Raw genomic sequence first — 18774 nt, forward strand, 5'->3', positions numbered from 1 at the left:
CATCTATACACACTGATGTGATCCCTCCCCGAGCCTTCTCTTCTCCAGGCTGAACAGTCCCCAGTCTCTCAGTCTTTCCTCATACGTGAGATGCTCCAGCCCCTTCATCGCACTGACATCCGCCAGCTCCCTCCATGCTCGTGGGTGAAACCGCTCCAGGCCCATGGTCTTAGTTATGTCCACTGCGTTTAAATGCGCCCTAACCGGGTCCTCCTCCACCAAGGAGGAGTACGTCTTCCCTGCTACAGGCCTCCCCTCTGGTCTCGGGTAACTGGGATTTCTGAAGCCCGGTCTTACCAGTAAAGTCTGAGGTGAAGAAGGCCTTGAGTACCTCGGCCTTGTCTGTGCCCTGTGTCACCAGCCCCCCGCTGCATTTCGCAGAGGGGCCGCGTTTTGCCTAGTCTTCCTTTTGCTCTTTATGTACTTGTATAAACCTTTTTGGCTGCCTTTCACATCCCTTGCCAGATTATGAATGTGTCCTTGGAAAACTGGCATCTATCGATAATAATGCAATTAAAAGTCTGTTGCAGTGTGCAGTAAAATTTAATCAAAGATCAGCAGCAGCTGCACATGCATTTACTAAGAAGAAATGTTCCTGCTATGGTCTGGTACGAAACATCTACTCTGCTGTTAAAAATAAGAATATCAGGGGATGACACAGTTGCTATGTGCATGTTGCCAATGCCCTTATCTTCATCTGGATCAGTTCATGTCGGATGTACAACAGTGCTGTACAAAGGAAACTCAGGTGAACAATTCAGTTTTGGAAATCTATTGTGGCATTGAGAACAAATACTGAATAATTATTTCATAACAGTGATGTTAACTCAGTCTGCCTATTAATGTGGGTATTTTCTATTTTATTTACTTGTTGAGTGCAAGTGCGAGTGTGCTTCTTCTAACTGCCTAACAGAAAATGAATATGAGGTATAATGGATCACGTGTTACACCACCAGAGCAAGAAGGGTCACAGTGACGGTAACATTTTGTGCTTCAAGCAGTGCCTCTGTACTACACATACCCTTGATGCAATAACAATGATGTGAAAAGTTCAAAGAGAATTTCTGAGTCTCTGGCCCTTGCCCACACCCATGCTGTTTGCCTTTGAAGTTTTTTAAACACTTGCCAAGAGAAACTTCTCTCCATGGACATGACGGATGCATATTACCGGATTGTAATCAGGCTCTTGCATATTTTTGAGTACGCTTAATCCTGGCTAAAAATACTTCTAAGAATAATGAGATGCATCCTGGTTAGGTGTACCACTGTTGAGGAGAGACCCCAAGCACTGTTCCTTAGGTCAGTGAGAGCAGCTCTCCTCTGACCAGGCAGGTGTTCCTACAGTGCCGTCTTTCTTACCCTACAACGCATATTTAAAATACATTGGATGACTCATCCTGAAAATGCTTATTTCTCTCCATGGGCAATATAGGAACCATAGATGGCCAGTTCAGCCGCAGGCCTGTATGGTTTGAATACCTAAACGGTAGGCAGGTTAACCCAACTTCAGGTTGAGCTTTGCTACTAGAAAGCATTTGATGATTAAAAAGAGAAGTTCACTCAGAGTTGCAAAATGGCAATCACTATGAAAGAAAAGTAATGACAAAATAATGGAGTAACATAATTCGGTACTGTTACAATCAAGACTGCGTTAGCTGTTTCGGCATCCCAACTAACTAATCTGAGAGACTCGTGACTTAGCTCCCCATCGCGCGCCACAAGTTGCCTGCCCTGTTACTACAGCTACAAACTTCTGTTGTTGTCATCAGCGCCGCCTCGCGCTTCCATCTCCCAGAGCAGGCCTGAGAAGTCCGTGCTCGAGCTTGCTGGTGATGGCGCATCCCCATTACATCAGACGAGGATGGAAATAGTTTCCATCTCTCTTTTCTGTTAGGCTTTGTAATAAGCATTCTGTTATATGGTTTCATTCCTCTGACTCTTTCTGCCTGTACGCTTTCTCCTGTTGCAACCTTTTAAAGCTAGAAAGAAAATATTTAATAATGAATACATTTTGTGATAGGATTAGAAACCATAATTTCACTGGCTCTGAGCGAACAGCTAAACATGGGTGAGACTGTGGTTGGGGTGTTTAGACAGCGTCACAACTCTATATACCCTGTTAATACCATGGTGGTCATTAGTTGTAAAATAATGAGAGCAAACCTTGTACCACACAGAGGAAGTAGGTATCTGTTACTGTGATACCATGTTTTACATACATTATGAAATTTCTAGCTGGGTTGAGATAAACACTGGAACAGAGTTTGGATAGCTAACTGAATTCCTTTTTTTTTTACAGTGTATCATAAGCAGGGGAAGTCTACATCTGGCATCAGAATTCAAACAGAAAGTTGTGAAACCACGGCAGTTGTTTCATTTGGAGAAAAAAAAAAAAACTTAAAAACAAAAAAAAAGACTTGGAGAACTTAGTTCGTGACTTGCAATGCAGGCTTCAACAGCGGAATATGCCATGCCATGCAACCACAGATACACTAGCAATGCTAGCACACAAGCTTACATTGCAGTTTGGAGGTAAGAAAGACAGACATTTTACTTTTAGTTAAATATTTTGCAATTTTCAAATTAATTTAATAGGACACAGGAAAGGAACTGCTGTGGTAATAAAGCATTTCTACACACACTAGTGTGCACCCAATTAAAAAGGTAGCACTCATATATGCCAAATACGTAGGGGATATCCATTATTTATACTGTAACGTCAGGTTAGTTAACTCATGTAAGACAAAGTAATGGAGCGTGCATTTGTATTGTCATCAGAGGAGTACACTCTGCTGAAGAGGAGATCAAAAATTTATTTTTGTTTTTAGAGAACGTTTTTTTCTAAATTGCTGTAAAAAACACATAGCCAAAGTGTTTTGTAATTTTTTAAGTGCTGTGTAAGAAAGGTTCGTTTGTACTGACAAGTAAATGTTCAAGTCAAAACTACTGCAACTAATGGAAAAAAGAAAAATAAGCTGGAAATGATGGTGGGGAGCTACGTGATGATAGAAATTGTGGAGAGATTCCAAGAACACGGAAAAAGAGATATCCATCTATTTTCATGTTCTTAAAATGACTGTAACGAACCCTATGAGCAACTCTAAACTTTTCCAGCTGTGCCCACAGTCTTCGCTATGCTGCAGCAAAGCACACAGCAACAAGGAGGAGCGATTAAGGGACATAGCATATAATTTACTTTTACATAGCGCCTCATGTTAATCATAAGCTGAAGAAATAATCAGCAATTCCATATAACATTTTCTTTTGGGGAGTAAAAAAAACCCAAAACCCCTAGAAAATTCAGTTATAAAAGCTTTGTAAATGCCAACTTACAGTTTTGTGGTGGTATCCTGTGCCTTTAGGAAAACCGAGTTTCAATCAAATGAGGCTTGTGAAACCAGGGAATCTAAACCTACTGATTTTCCATTGCACAGACATGGCCACATCTGATAATTTTTTCTAATACGTTATTCTATCCAACACTATAGTTACTTGACCAGACACTGACAATTTCCATGCTGAGAACTGCAGAGGGTGCTACTATTGATAAAACCTGCGTAGCACAGCACTGGAATTAAGGATCCATGTTGTCTTAGACCGTACTAGAAGCGTTCAGAGATCAAAGACACACATCCTCTTCATATTGCTTGGCAAAGTTAAAACCTAAGTTACTTTGTCTTCATGACTGTTCTAACCTGACTTAGCTCAACTGAGTTCAAAATACCATAGCTTTATTTTTTTCTAGTTTTGAGATGTGCATTTGCATTTCTCACATCTTCTTCCTTGACTCACCTGGGTCTTGTGTGAGCTCTTAAAGCTGTGGTTCAGGGACACGGTAAGTCCAGCGTTACGGGTCTGGGCAGCGCTTCAGAAAACGCCGCAGCCATGAGCTGCTGATCCTGCAGCCACTTCAAATCTGTTAAAAAAGCAAAACGCACAACCTGACAGATTTAACACATGCACAGAGAATGTGTTTATGACAGCATTTGTTTTCCAGCGTAAAAACCAGCCAGGCTGCTCACTGGATCTTGTGTTCTGGCCGAGTCGGGAGCATGTAGTCACGCCCCTACTTCTGATCTGGGTGAAGTCAGCGTTCAGATGAGCTGGTAGTGCACACAGCCATTGCTAATGACAATACAACCACAGCCTCGCTGGCAACAGCTCAATTCCTGCGAGGAATTAATGGCTGCAAATATGTAAACTTACTTTCTTATGCCAGAGGAACTGAACTCCTGCTGGTGGTCAGTGGTTGATAGCTGCTCCTGACTGATGGCAGCACTTGCACTGGTACTTGGAAGCTGCTCTTATGGCCCTGACCAGGAGGGACCGCAGTGTTGCTAACGCAGAGGAAAGTGAACTGCTGCTGATGGGTGCATTTTAGAATGCAACAATCCAGAGACATCTTTTTAACCTTTTTGCACACTTACAGCTAGACAACGCTGTGTATAAATTACATTACAAATCGAACAGTTTGATCCTGCATCTTTGATTGCCATTTGTACTTGAAATCCAAACTTAAAAGTATTAACTCCCAAAATTTGGATTCATTGCTAAAATAAATTGCTAAATTCTCTACAATGGCCAAATGCGCTCTTCCTGAAGAGGCTGGTACAAAGCCTGATACAGGGTACTGCGAGATAAATATATTTATGCATGTATATGTGTATATATCTGAGTGTATATATATGGATGTATGTGCATGTGAATATATCTCTCTATATATTTACTGATGTTACTCCTGCTGCTGCAGTTCAAAAATTGATTAAAAAGTAAATTTATACACCAAACAGTAGTAATAACCCATCCACTCATTCCACAGTCAGTGAACAGTGCAGAATTGTAGATCACCGAGTTGAAGAGCAGGCTTTAATTTGAAACCTGCCACACTAGCACTGGTGAGAAGGCTTTCCACAAACCCTCCTGTTCTGCTGTATATCCTGACCTGCTAATTAAATCATTTGACCCTCTAGGATTATTCAGAAGTGCTTTAGAAGAACACTAGCTTAGAAGGAGTATCAGTCGGAACTGAAAAAACAGATTGAAAACTTCTGCATATATTGCAGCTGATGCTGAGATGCAAGCACAAAGAAGTAAACTGAGAAACCTTGACAAATACAACAGAAAGCATTTGCCAACACACGTGTGGCTCTTTACAGCAAGAATCTATAGGATCACTAAGTAATGATGTCAGAGTTACAGAACCGTCAGTACCCTTTGGCTCAGGTTACTCTCCTTACTGGACCTGGCCAAACGAAGCAGAGACCAGCCTTGAGGAAAGCAAATAGGTTCATAGATACATTCTATATACCATAGATACACCATATATATCTTATATAATATCTTATATGTTGAAGAGCACAGTTCTGATCATCTAATGAAAAATTAAAGGTTAACAACCTTTCTTTATATAAGTAATGATAAGGTTACTGCATTATTTCATGAGTTCTTGCACCCTCAGGACAGGCTATCCTTTATCTTTTATTCTCCTTTATGTCCTAGGAACTGCAAGGAAAAAACCCACCCTTTTACAAGAGCTTTTGCTTTTTAAACATTTTACTGTTGCCTTTTGGGTAAGTCTCCTTCAAAATGTCTAGAATGAATATGTTTTTGACTGTAACTTTGTTCATGTTGAAGAATGCAGAAGGGGGGGGGTATCAGTTCATAGGATTTTGTAGCAGTGATGTACTAAAACTAGATGTACTTAAAATACATGGATCTATTTCTAAATAACAGTAGCCAGTAGTTTGAGAATAATGGACTAATGTAAAGGTTTGATTTTTTTCCTCCTCCCTACTGGAGAGCCCAAGTAGAAGATAAAAGAACTTCTTGATCATAAAAGCTGTTGCTATGTTATGCTTGCAGAAGTCTATTTTATCATTCGTAAGTTAAATAAAACTTATATCAGTGTTTAAATCAGTATTTAAATATATTCTAAAGGCCTTAATGTATATATTGTGAAAAAGGCTGTCTAAAGTGGGAAATAGTAGTTATTTTATATGTCATTTTGAAAACCACAATAAAGGAATCCTAACAGTGATCATAAGATCTGAAAATGATTTAATAAGCCAAAAATTTCCATGTATTGCAACTGAAAGTATTTCTTTAATCATAGAACCGTAGAACAGCCCAGGTTGGAAGGGGCCTCAGATCCATCTGGTCCAACCGTTCGGTGCTTTATCTAGCGCTGTGTCCAGTTGCATCTTGAAAACCTCCAGTTGTGGGGACTCCACCACATCCCTGGGGACGTTGTTCTAGTGATTGATTGTTTTCACTGTAAAAAATGCCTTTCCTATATTGAGATGAAATGTGCATACTTTTTTCCATTCAGCAGTGTACGCATAAAGCCCATTAATACTGAGAAAGGTTTTGGACAATTGATGTTTCCTCAATTTTCAAAGAAGTAATAACCTTTGCTTTAAATACTGCATTGGTCATACACAATCAGCCTCAAATAATGAAAATCTTGATAGCATTGAATTTGTATAGAATTGGTCAGCTTCAAATATAATAGCTGAAACCTTCAGCTTCATGGTATTAATCAGCAAAAACTGATGTACTACTTAATGCTAAAAGTGTATCCTTTTTACTGTAGTGTGATAACTTGAGACAAACAAACTTCCTAGGGCTTGGAAACATTTTTCTCAACAAGAGTCTCTTTGGCTTATGCAATGGGCTCTGCAAAAGCTTGTAGCCCAGAGAGGAGTGGGAGAAAGAGCACAAAACGAGCAGTGTACAACCATTTACGTGGAAGGCAGAATGCCTTAAAAGTGGTAGGTGCAGCCACTGCTAGGAGGTAAAGTTGTTACCTGCAGTTGTTACCTTCATTTGTACTCCACGTGGCAGAGCTGGAGCTGCCGGGCTCGTACTAATTCACAGAATATGCAGGAAGTTGCAGTCAAGTCGAGCACAACCGTGGCAGATGGTAGAGAAATCTTTTTTCCCCAATGCTAGTTTTTTCCTTTGGGATTCGTTTGACTAAAGGGTCATCTTACAGTCCAGACTTCAAATATGAAACATCTAGGCCACAATCTTACAAAGCACTCGTGTATTTATATTTGCTCATGTAAACGCTCCCAGGGTTTCCTAGAAATAGTGGTGGTGGTGAAAAGTTCTGAAATGTACTTTGTTTTGTGTGAAAGGAAGACCTGGAAAAGTGTCATAAAAGTCAGGAAGGATGTATATATAACACCCAACCTTTTGATCAAGATACATCTATGCAAATCTCCAAGGTATGACACTGGATAAAGTAGCATAAAACTAGAGGATGACAGAAGAGCAGCACTGTGAAGTGACACTGCGGTTCTAAGAGCCGATTTCATGCCCCCTCACAGTGGCCTCTTGCAGAACTGACGATTACCTTCTCTGACATTCAGAGATCCCAGCTCTTGCTGGACTCAAAACTCAGCAGAAAGTGTAAAAGCCAGAAATCCCTTGCTCTTACTTGCTCTGATATTTGCCCCTGTGGCTGATCCACTCCTAGGGGCGTACAAACAGGCACTGCTGGCATCTCCGCTTCGCTGCCACCCTGTTGAGAAGAGCCAAACTAAATAAACTGAAACAGAACTGAAGTGTCTCTCCGGAGCCAATTATTGACATTAACTCTGGTTTTCAGCAGACAAGAAAATGTTTTGTAAATGTTTCATCTGAGTCCTGTTACAAAAGCAACAAACAAACAAACAGGCTTGTGCTGCTTTGAAGTGCCCGTGTGCTGCCTCCGTTCCTTCTTCAGCGAACCCAGATTTCCACGCAGATGGTGACAGAACATCATTAGCACTTGCATGGAAAACTCATCTGAAACCTGTATCAAATTTGTCCCCATTAGGTCCAAATTTCGTAACTTGCAAGTAAAACTGGGCTTGGTTTCTTCCATCTTTTCTCCTAGTTAATTATTTGAATTCAAAACCCTAAGTAAATAGTTTCTTTGTTCCTTTGAGGTAGACCGAGGTCTTGAGAAAACCTAGAAAGGTTCAGTACCTCTGTTCATCCAGCAAAAAGAACCTAAAAGTCCTGTACATTTTGGATGCTGGTCTTGCATTCAGGAATTTAGGATTATACAAAATCTCATTGGTTCTGTACATATTTAACATCATAACCACTCAAAATCCTCACTCTTCTCTAGCAAGTACTGAACACACATGTGAATTCAAAAACCTCTGGGCTTAAATTCAGCTTTTTCCAGATTCATCATACAAATTGAGGCAACTTTTTTTGGTATTATCTTTCTTTAAGAAAATCTTCACAGCTGTAAAAAAAAAAAAAAAAAAAAAAAAAATCACTATATATTCTGTTCCACAAAAAGTATGTTTTTAAGCGCATAACTAATTTTTTCAGTGTGGTGCACAGATGTATATATATTCATATATGTATTTTCTTCAGACATTTATAATTCCTTTCATTTTAGTAGGCATTGGATTGCTTCAGCTAAACGCTAAGCAAGCTAACAGGCTACGTGTTGAAGAAATACTTGCTAATGATATGGAAAAAAATAAGAAATTCGATAAACCATCTGAATTGCTTGCAGTTTCTGGGGAGATTATCTAAGCCATTTCAGTTCAAAAAGCTTTTCAAATGCATTCATTATGTTCTTGTGTCCAAGTTTCTAAAGAATCCACAGAGTAGTTTCAGAAACAGATGGATTATCAACGTATTCAACAAGTTTTTTTGTATCCAGACTTTGATGATTATGTGCATGAGTCTTCCTGGAGTTATTTGGCAAGAACAAAGATTATCATCTGCATTTGTACTCACCTACCAAATGTATATAGAGAGAGTACAACGGCACTTAAGATATACAAGTGCTCTTCACTCATTAAGAGACAAAACCCAAGAGATACGCTGAGAAAAGCAACTGATGGAGGTTTCAAAGAAACTCACTCTGTCGGCTAGCAAGTACACACATCTAGTCACTCAGTTTGCTTTGGAGGAGGTTGAGCCTTAAAGTTTAGGTACAAATAAGGTAGTAATTCTGTCCTTAACGTTTGTGCAGCTTTCCAGCTGTAGGTGAGAGAAGTCTCTTCCAAATCAAAACTGATGATGACTGTAACCTTACCCAAGAGGTACCCATAAAGACATCTACATTCTTCTATAGTTAATCGAGTCTGACACTCATAGCATAAACTTGCATGGATGTGACACAGATTTGGTAAAAAAACCAAACCAAACCAAACCAAACCAAACCAAACCAAACCAAACCAAACCAAACCAAACCACCACCCTCAGCCCCCCCCCCCCCCCCCCCCGAAATGTACTTTATTTGGAAACATCATTAACATTAACAGATTAACATTAAACATTAACAGATGAAGTATTCTACAAGCGGTTGGCTGAAGTCTCACAGTCTCTAGCCCTTGTTCTCATGGGGGAACTTCAACTTACCAGATCTCTGCTGGAAATACAACACAGCAGAGAGAAAGCAGTCTCGGAGGTTCCTGGAGTGTGTGGAAGATGGTAACTTCCTGCCACAGCTGGTCAGCGAGCCGACCAGGGGAGGTGCCCCGCTGGACCTGCTGTTTGCGAACAGAGAAGGCCTGGTGGGTGATGTGGTGGTCGGAGGCTGTCTTGGGCACAGCGACCATGAAATGATGGAGTTTTCGATTCTTGGAGAAGTAAGGAAGGGGGTCAGCAAAACCGCTACCCTGAACTTTAGGAGGGCGGACTTTGTACTGTTTAGGAGTCTGGTTGACAGAGTCCCTTGGGAGGCAGTCCTGGAGGGCAAAGGAGTCCAGGAAGGCTGGGTGTTATTCAAGGAGGAAGTCTCAAAGGCGCAGGAGCAGCCCGTCCCCATGTGCTGTAAGTCGAGCAGGCGGGGGAGAAGACCGGCCTGGCTGAACAGAGAGCTTTGGCTGGAACTCAGGAAAAAAAAAAAAGAGAGCCTACCGCCTTTGGAAAAAGGGGCAGGTGACTCAGGAGGACTACGAGGATGTTGTGAGGTTCTGCAGGGAGAAGATTAGAAAGGCGAAGGCCCAGCTAGAACTTAAACTAGCCACCGCCGTTAAAGATAACAAAAAATGTTTTTACAAATATATCAGCGACAAAAGGAGGGCCAGGGAGAATCTCCCTCTTTTGTTGGATGCGGAGGGAAACCTTGCCACAAAGGATGAGGAGAAGGCTGAGGTACTTAATGCCTTCTTTGCCTCAGTCTTTAATAGTCAGACCGGTCATCCTCAGGGTTTTCAGGCCCCTGAGCTGGGAGATGGAGATAGGATGCAGAATGAAGCCCCAGCTGTCGAAGAGGTGGCAGTCACCGACCTGCTCCTCCACCTGGATGCTCACAAGTCCATGGGGCCAGATGGGATCCACCCGAGGATACTGAGGGAGCTGGCAGAGGAGCTTGCCAAGCCACTCTCCATCATTTACCAGCAGTTCTGGTCAACCGGGGAGGTCCCAGCTGACTGGAGGTTAGCAAACGTGATGCCCCTCTACCAGAAGGGTCGGAAGGAGGATCTGGGGAACTACAGGCCTGTCAGCCTGACCTCGGTGCTGGGAGAGGTCATGGAGCAGATCATCCTGCGTGCCATTACGCAGCACATGCGGGACAACCGGGGGATCAGAATCAGCCAGCATGGGTTTATGAAAGGGAGGTCCTGCTTGACTGACCTGGTCTCCTTCTATGACAAGGTGACCCGCTTGGTGGATGAGGGGAAGGCTGTGGGTGTTGTCTACTTGGACTTTAGTAAGGCCTTTGACACTGTCTCCCACAGCATTCTCCTGGAGAAACTGGCTGCTCATGGCTTGGATAAGTGCACTCTGCACTGGGTTAAAAACTGGCTGGACGGCTGGGCCCAGAGAGTGGTGGTGAATGGAGTCAAATCCAGTTGGCGGCCGGTCACAAGTGGTGTTCCCCAGGGCTCAGTGTTGGGGCCGGTCCTGTTCAATATCTTTATCAATGATCTGGATGAGGGGATTGAGTGCACCCTCAGTAAGTTTGCAGATGACACCAAGCTGGCCAGGAGTGTTGATCTGCTGGGGGGTAGGAAGGCCCTACAGAGGGACCTGGACAGGCTGGATCGATGGGATGAGGCCAGCTGTGTGAGGTTCAACAAGGCTCAGTGCCAGGTCCTGCACTTGGGTCACAACAACCCCATGCAACGCTACAGGCTGGGGGAGGAGTGGCTGCAGAGCTGCCTGGCAGAAAAGGACCTGGGGGTGTTGGTTGACAGCCGCCTGAACATGAGCCAGCAGTGTGCCCAGGTGGCCAAGAGGGCCAATAGCATCCTGGCTTGTATCAGGAACAGTGTGGCCAGCAGGACCAGGGAGGTGATAGGGCCCCTGTACTGGGCACTGGTGAGGCTGCACCTCGAGTGCTGTGTTCAGTTTTGGGCCCCTCACTACAAGAAGGACATGGAGGTGCTGGAGCGTGTCCAGAGAAGGGCAACGAAGCTGGTGAAGGGTCTGGAGCACAAGTCTTATGAGGAGCGGCTGAGGGAGCTGGGGTTGTTTAGTCTGGAGAAGAGGAGGCTGAGGGGAGACCTTATGGCTCTCTACAACTACCTGAAAGGAGGTTGTAGCGAGGTGGGGCTCGGTCTCTTCTCCCTAGTAACAAGTGATAGGACAAGAGGAGATGGCCTCAAGCTGCGCCAGGGGAGATTTAGATTGGATATTAGGAAGAATTTCTTCATGGAGAGGGTGGTTAGGCATTGGAACAGGCTGCCCAGGGAAGTGGAGCAATCACAGTGCCTGGAAGTATTCAAAAAGTGTGTGGATGTGGTGCTTAGGGACAAGCAGGTGGACCAGGCAGTTAGGTTAACAGTTGGACTTGATCATCTCAGAGGTCCTTTCCAGCCTTAACAATTCTATGATTAAACTGTGTGAGTCACAAATGTAATTGCCGTTGGTTTTAAGTGTTGATTTGAGAGAGAAAAATATACACTGTACTGCAGAATTCTATAAAATTCCATGCATTCGCATACAAGGACACATGACAGTGTTTTATTAAAATAAAAAGCTTTAATACTTTTGCATTTAAAAGATTTAGCAGAAAATAATTGCTACAAACATGCTACAACAACATAGACGTTCAAAAAGTTTTCAGTGCTTTCTTTCGCAGTTCAGCATTTTGGCAAAAATAAGTTTTTCTGTATATACTTCAAAAGTTGGCTATCATAATACTGATATAAAATACTTCATGTAGACTAAGGTCAGGTGCATAAAATACAATAAGTAATAAAACACACTGTTTGTATAAACATTTAAAGTATAAATTTCATTAGATAACATGCAAATACTGCAATATTTTAAATGGCACTTAAATATAGATACTGAGATTCTTTATAATTTTGCATCCAATACGAGATTCTGAAATGTACAAAACTATAAAAAGAACATACTTCTTCACTGAAGTCAGGTACTAGTATAGAGCTTGATTGTCATTTTACAAGCATTGAGCCCCATGTCCTGCAAATCTTCACTAGTCCAAGTAAAGACGTCTACTGAAACAGGCCCAGGGCTAGTTAGTTTTCTTCATAATAAAATATGAAAGCGTATTTACATGAGAATAAACTCTTAAATTTTTGGTAAGGTAATTAAGTAGCAGCAATTTGTTTCTTCCAAAAAATGATGTTTAAAATAGGTGCTTGCTTTTTGTTGTCACTGATATCCATCTGAATAATATAAAATTAACATTCTTCAATAAATTCAAACCACTATTTTGTTCATTGCTGAAAAAAACCCCTGTAAGATCCCTTCTCGCAAAACTCATAAATCCATAATGTCAGAACCTTCCAGAGTATTTTTGTGTTTCCAAGATCAATGGAAAACAATCTAATTGTGCTGAAACAGTCATCTGACTAGTAATGAATAAAAGAATCTTCTTTTCACATTATTCCAAATACTTTTAGTTCTTCATTGAAAAATATTAGTTCATCAAATCTTCTACAATTTTTGTTTTCCGATTCAGTGATCAACAATTCTATATGTCCTTCACAATATAAACCACCGCAATACTCATGCGTATTTTCTAAGCAGTTAGATAGAATATATTAATCCTGACAAGGTGAATAAAAGGCTTATGAACAGGGAGTGCAGAACAGGCACCACTTTAAGAGAAGAAGAAGAAATACTAAATGAAACTTGTACTTGAGATGCAATTAGAGCTGACAGCGGTACGTGTGATGCTAGTGTTGGACTGTCTGAATTTATCAGTGACTCTATCTTTTCTGCTTCTTTATTGCAGGCTTCAATCTGAGGAAAAAAAAAATAACAGTTATTATTTCTCTTCTTGCCATGTAAAATGCCAATGCACAAATGTTGCTAGATAGCATAATTCAGGAAAGAAAATCTGAGTTATTCCCATCAGCACATAAGATTTATATAATTTTGGGGAGTATTCCTTAGAAAATATATTGGAGCTCTTATCATAGACTTTGGTTCTATGCAAACTACTGTGGAAGCCCTGAGTAGTAGCAAAAGGGAAGGAAGGAAGCTACGTACAAGTTATTGTGGGTGATGTGTTTTGAATGTTGATGCCAAAAAGCTCACAGTAAATTATAACTAAAGTAAGTACCTCTAAAACTGAGGACTTCCTTCCTGATTGACCAAGATACTGCCTTGAAGTCTGCAACAGTGGAAAAATCAGGATTTTCTACTTATTTGGCTTCTTCTTCCCAATCAGGGAAAACTGGTTTCTTTTACAGGAAGAGAAGAATGGAAGTAATAGGATAACCTGAGAAAACCCAGATTTCCAGGTTTCCATTCCCCCACTGACATGATGATAATAATGAATTTATGTTAGAAAATCCATTTTTTCCACCTTACCTTCTACTGCAACCCAGGAATCAATTTAGTACTAAGTCTCTTTAACAGCTTTAGAAGCTGCCTCTGGTGAAGTTTCAACTTGACAAACTTAATATCTGGATGCCCAAAGCTTTGAAAGTTGAGGAGCTTCTAGCTCAGCAGTGGGTGGCACCAGTGAGATGAGCAGCTCCTCTCTAGCTTCAGGTGGCCTCTCTGATTTCAGAGAGTCCTCCTCTCCCCCGGAGTCTGGCAGCACCTGCTGCAGATCGAGTGAGAGCTGACCAGACTGGCAAGGCTCCAGGCCTTGTTTCCTAAGTCCTGGTAACGTTTTGAGCTATTTCTGCTAAAGGAGGAGACATAAGTTGGAGCTGTGTTGGACATACCAGGATTGCTCCAGTAGCATGGGCAAGCAAAACACACACAATATATCTGCCCGAGAGACAACTACCCTATTAGATACTGCAGCTTGCAAAGTTTTTGGCAGTGATTCTATCCCCTCACACTATACCACAACTTTAGCCCATCCCAGAAGCAATACTGAGCATGCAAAATTAGACTGTAGAAATAAAAGGGAAATGGGAAGCGGCCATCAATATAAAATAAACAACAGAGAAATGAACCTGCCTGAATTCTGTTTGAATTGTAAAAGATAAGAGAGAGATTGTGGGCAGGTTTTCTCTCCCCTTCCTTTTCAAAGCTGAATCCTTCACTTTACACTAGTACACATCAACACGTCAGGTACCAGAACGAACTAGTCAGAGCACCTGATATCCAAAGGGACTTCATTATTAAGTGCTGTCAGCAGGGCCAGGCAAGACTATTAGAAACAACTATAAAACGGCAAGGAATTATGCTCTGCTTAATAGGAAGAAGATATCCTCACTGGTCTTGCACAGGTTAACATGCAGAAAGTAAAAATGAAGCAACAGCTCCAAGACAATAATAATGCAATACGTAGCCAAAGCCTTGCTTCCATTGCTCTGAACGGCTTCTAAGAAAATACTGTAAGAACTTTGAGCTGCATTTGTTGGTTTACCTTTAGAGTTTAGTACTGAGTGTTAGGTTCTTGTTTGCTAGCATGAACTAGCTATGACACAGCAAGCCGGGCAGCGTATTGGAATGTTATTTCCTTTTTAAGGTCCTAATAGCATTTTGGGATCTCCCAGCACTTTTTACCGTAAGGTGGAAAGGAATCTCAAAACCAGGATGGTCTCAGAATAGCATCAACAGATCCTCTTTGGTATGACCTACTGCTTAACATCAAGACATGCGCAATGTTTTAATATGATATCAACATGTATGATGTGCTTCAGCCTAGCATCACATATACTTCAATTTACTTTTAACCATTACACTGGCAACAAAGGAGTACTGTTTCATACACAGGTATGCATTTAATATACAATTATTATTAATTTAAGAAGTCATTCGTAATTTATTTTCGTCAGTTTATATTTTCTGTTATTTTAGCCATAGTAAGTTGAGGGTTCTACATTTATTAAAGTAAAAATCATACTACTCTATCCTTGGCCTTCCTTCACCTCCCTCCTCTAATTACCGACACTCAAAAGCCTCGTATCAGAAAACCAGGATTCTCAAGACACATTTTACCATCCATAATAGTAGCTATTCAGATGTCAGTCACTAGAGAAATCCCCATGTATTCAGTACACAGGAAAATGCACAATTTTAAAACCGCTATATTGAAAATAGTAAAGCGTACACATATAAAAGTTAAGTAAATCCATGCTGGGTAAACAAAATAATAACATAGTCTACCTGCAACGGTTTGGGGTTCTGATCCACAGGAATGATGAGAATCACAATTTCAGATTCTATGCTTAAGTATCCAAACACATCACACTGTGGCACTGAGACATGCAGGCGGATCTTTTCAAGTATGTCAAGTACTGTTATAGGCTTTTTATTTGTTACCTGGAAGAAAAAGAACTTCATGGATGATGTGATATTATGCAAAATTACATTTCTCCTCTTCAGTTTTAATAACTTTATGTCATGCCAGAAAATTTGTTCCAGCCATTAAACTACTCAGTTCTAATCTCTAGCAAAAAAACCTGCAAAACCAACCCCCCAAAAACATTAAAAAAGTGAAAGGAAGAAGGGGAAAAATGTTTTACTTCTTAAATTAACCATGGTTTTGATATGTGGTGTTCTCCACCTTCATGGTTAGTGTGTACATGCATCACGTACCTCAAAATAATGTAAATGGTTATCTGTTACGGCAGCTTGTACTCCCATGCTGCGAAACAAGAGGCAGAGCAGCCCTACCAGCTGGCACTCCTTTACCATCACAGAACCTGTTCCAAGAGCCACCAGAAATGAAGAGCTATGGCTTTGTGGAGACAGATATATGTCTGTATGTATGGGAACACGTGACATTTCAAGATCACTACATAATTACCAGGTAAATATATTTTTCTCTTAAAATTCTTATCTCTATTCTGCTGTCTGTATCTGACAAACAACAATTTGATTGTAGATGCTCAGTCTGTTTAAGGACTGCCACACCATAAAGGTTTTTCACCTTTTTTCCAGGTCACTTCTGGATGTGTTGAACAGTATAGACAGCAACACAAATACTTCACATGTGGCTCCCGGTCATTCTGTTGTGTTCCGATTTCTAGCTTTAGTTGCAAGAGATCCATCCTTCTTATCCTACTGTAGCTTTGTTTCTTTTAAGACCACTGGTACGGGACCTTAACAAATGGAAATCTGGGAAATCCAAGTAGACTACATGGATCAAATTTGCAAGGTGTCACACAACACTACTTCTACCAGATCTTTGAGGGATTTCCTTGTCATAGCCCCATTAAAATGTAGTCTGACATGCTGACTGATCAGCAAACCCTGTTCAAACAGTCTTAAAACAGAAGCACATGGATACTTTAAGGATGACCGATAGTGCCAAACTTGGATTTTAATGTCTTAGATTAGAAACCTAGTAGAGTAGATTAGAATCTTAGCAGATCTCTAACGTTTCTTTGTGCTGTGTAGATGCTGACTTTTGTTTCCTGCTATCTTTACAAAAAAGGCCAGAGGGGTGGGGGAAGAAAAAAAAAAAAAAGTCAGGTTTATAGAACTCCTCAGTAATCGAAGCAGTTTTTTCTCATATGAACCACCTGTCTGAACTAAAATACGCATACATTACTACTCCTTGCCCTCTTGGGTTGGTTAAAGTGTATGCTAGCATTTCTAGCAATGATTCCATCTATCTGAGACTTAACCATCTCCAGGACAATACACGTATACATTATATGTATACATACACTGTCAAAAGCAAGAGCTGTGCACCAATCCCGTAGTTTTATTGATGGCATCAGAGGAGGTCCATGTTATTAACATTAATTTCATGTAGATGACAAAAGTATCAAATCTACTCAAATACACAGTTGGGCATCTCCTATTGTATTATTAGGAGATATTAGCCGGCCTTTGACTGACACTGGTGTAATAAAGGCACAGAGCTTCTAACTCTGTGCTCAGGGTAGTGTCACACCATGCAGAGTCTCCAGGTGGCTGTGACCAGTTAGAGAGCATCTCTGGGGGCTTATTCAATGGCCCCTGATTGAAGTTTCCAAAAGAGAGCTTCAGTCAAGCTTCTGTAATTTCAAGTATGTGCTAAGAGAATGCTGCCTTGAATGACTGAGAGTTCACATATTTTAAATGTAAAGAGAGATATATATATATATATTTACATATTTTAAATGTAAAGATATATATATATATATATGAGTTCTGAAAACTTGAAGATTGTGTATTGTGACTTCAGGTGAGCAACAGAAGAGAAAGTCAGCAAGACTGTGGTGACAAAGGGAACTAAAAAGAGACGGGGAAAAAAGAAGAAAAAAAGCAACTACTAAGTACCCTAACCCAGGTATTAGGGTACTTAGTAGGTGAGAAGAGAGTAGTTAAGTTGTCACCAACTAGTTGAATAACTACTTGAGTAAGTCCAATAAATTTCTTTAACTAGAAAGCCTTCTTGTAACTAAAACTAAAAAATTCCTCTTCCCAGCCACGTGTTGTAAGGTATGAACAGAGAAGCTGCAGTGGTCACCGTGGCCCTGGCACCACTAGAGATGACAACTGGAAGACATTCCAGGATGCAGCCATGACCTAACAGACACTGTTACTCAGCAAAATTGGTCAAGGCACGCACACACGGCACACGCAAACACAAAATGCCTCAGAGGACATCAGCAGAACATCAATCAGCAGCACACCTTTGAGATGAAGGCCAATCACACACTGGGCTGCAACAGCAAGAACAGAGCCAGCAGAAGTCATCGTCCCCCTTTATTTACGGCCTCCCCCGGCCACACTGATGAACTGGAGAGAGTCCAGCAGCGTTCAGCTTGTGGAATCTCCACTCCTGGAGGTTTTAAAAACTCAGCTGGCCAAGCTGATCTGACCGGAGTTAACCTTGCTTTGAGCAGGGGGTTGGACTAGCCCCCTCCAGGGGTTCTGTTCAAGCTGAATTTTTCTGTGTTTTTACAATAATAGCTAATTCTCTCTACTTCTAAACATATAAATAGGTTAATGTAATTTTATACTGTTTTGGGGAAATTCTCTTTCTTCTTGATATTTAAAAAAATAAAAATCGTGTGCAGATGCAAACATGAATTGTTTGGCTTCACTAGGCATGATTGTCATATTACCCTATTTTGTTGTGATGTCGTGCCAAAAATCAAGCGTTCTGCCCTGTTCCATATACCGAAGCATAAAAGCAGGGGTCAATAAAGTGCAATTCTTTTCTACACCACATGGGGAGTCTGGGCCTAGTATGTTGTGTTCAGTGATAGACAAGGAACATCAGAAGATCCATCTTACACTGGAGGTTTTCAAAGAGCAGCAATGAAGGATGCTGGTGCCTAACTTAGAGAGATGTTAAATTAAAACCCAACATTTTAGCTGACGAGCAACAAAATCAGTGACAACTATCTAGGTAACCCAAAGAGTGTAAAACAATCCAATTTAAACATAAGAATTGCAGAACTAAGTTACCTACATTAGGAAATAGTGAGC

At 41.0% G+C, this 18774-nt stretch overlaps 1 protein-coding gene and 1 long non-coding RNA gene across 3 annotated transcripts in view; one reads left to right on the top strand and one right to left on the bottom strand.

The window, feature by feature from the left end:
- Nucleotides 1-12017: 12017 nt before the first annotated feature.
- Nucleotides 12018-18774, bottom strand: part of RECK (reversion inducing cysteine rich protein with kazal motifs) — a gene marked incomplete at its 5' end in the record, with an annotated part of 71827 nt that continues 65070 nt past the window's right edge. For both annotated transcript variants that reach the window (XM_082305172.1, XM_082305171.1), the window contains 2 exons: nt 12018-13179; nt 15511-15666. In XM_082305172.1, coding sequence (XP_082161298.1) covers nt 12964-13179; nt 15511-15666 — 372 coding nt within the window. In that variant the 3' untranslated portion in view covers nt 12018-12963. The remainder of the gene's footprint in view (nt 13180-15510; nt 15667-18774) is intronic.
- Nucleotides 13413-16460, top strand: LOC309587213. The gene is made up of 3 exons (XR_014227524.1): nt 13413-15117; nt 15978-16156; nt 16288-16460. It is a non-coding gene; the product is annotated as an uncharacterized lncRNA (long non-coding RNA).

This window comes from Platalea leucorodia, assembly GCF_965183815.1.
Source record: "Platalea leucorodia genome assembly, chromosome: 1".
NCBI classification, from domain to species: domain Eukaryota; kingdom Metazoa; phylum Chordata; class Aves; order Pelecaniformes; family Threskiornithidae; genus Platalea; species Platalea leucorodia.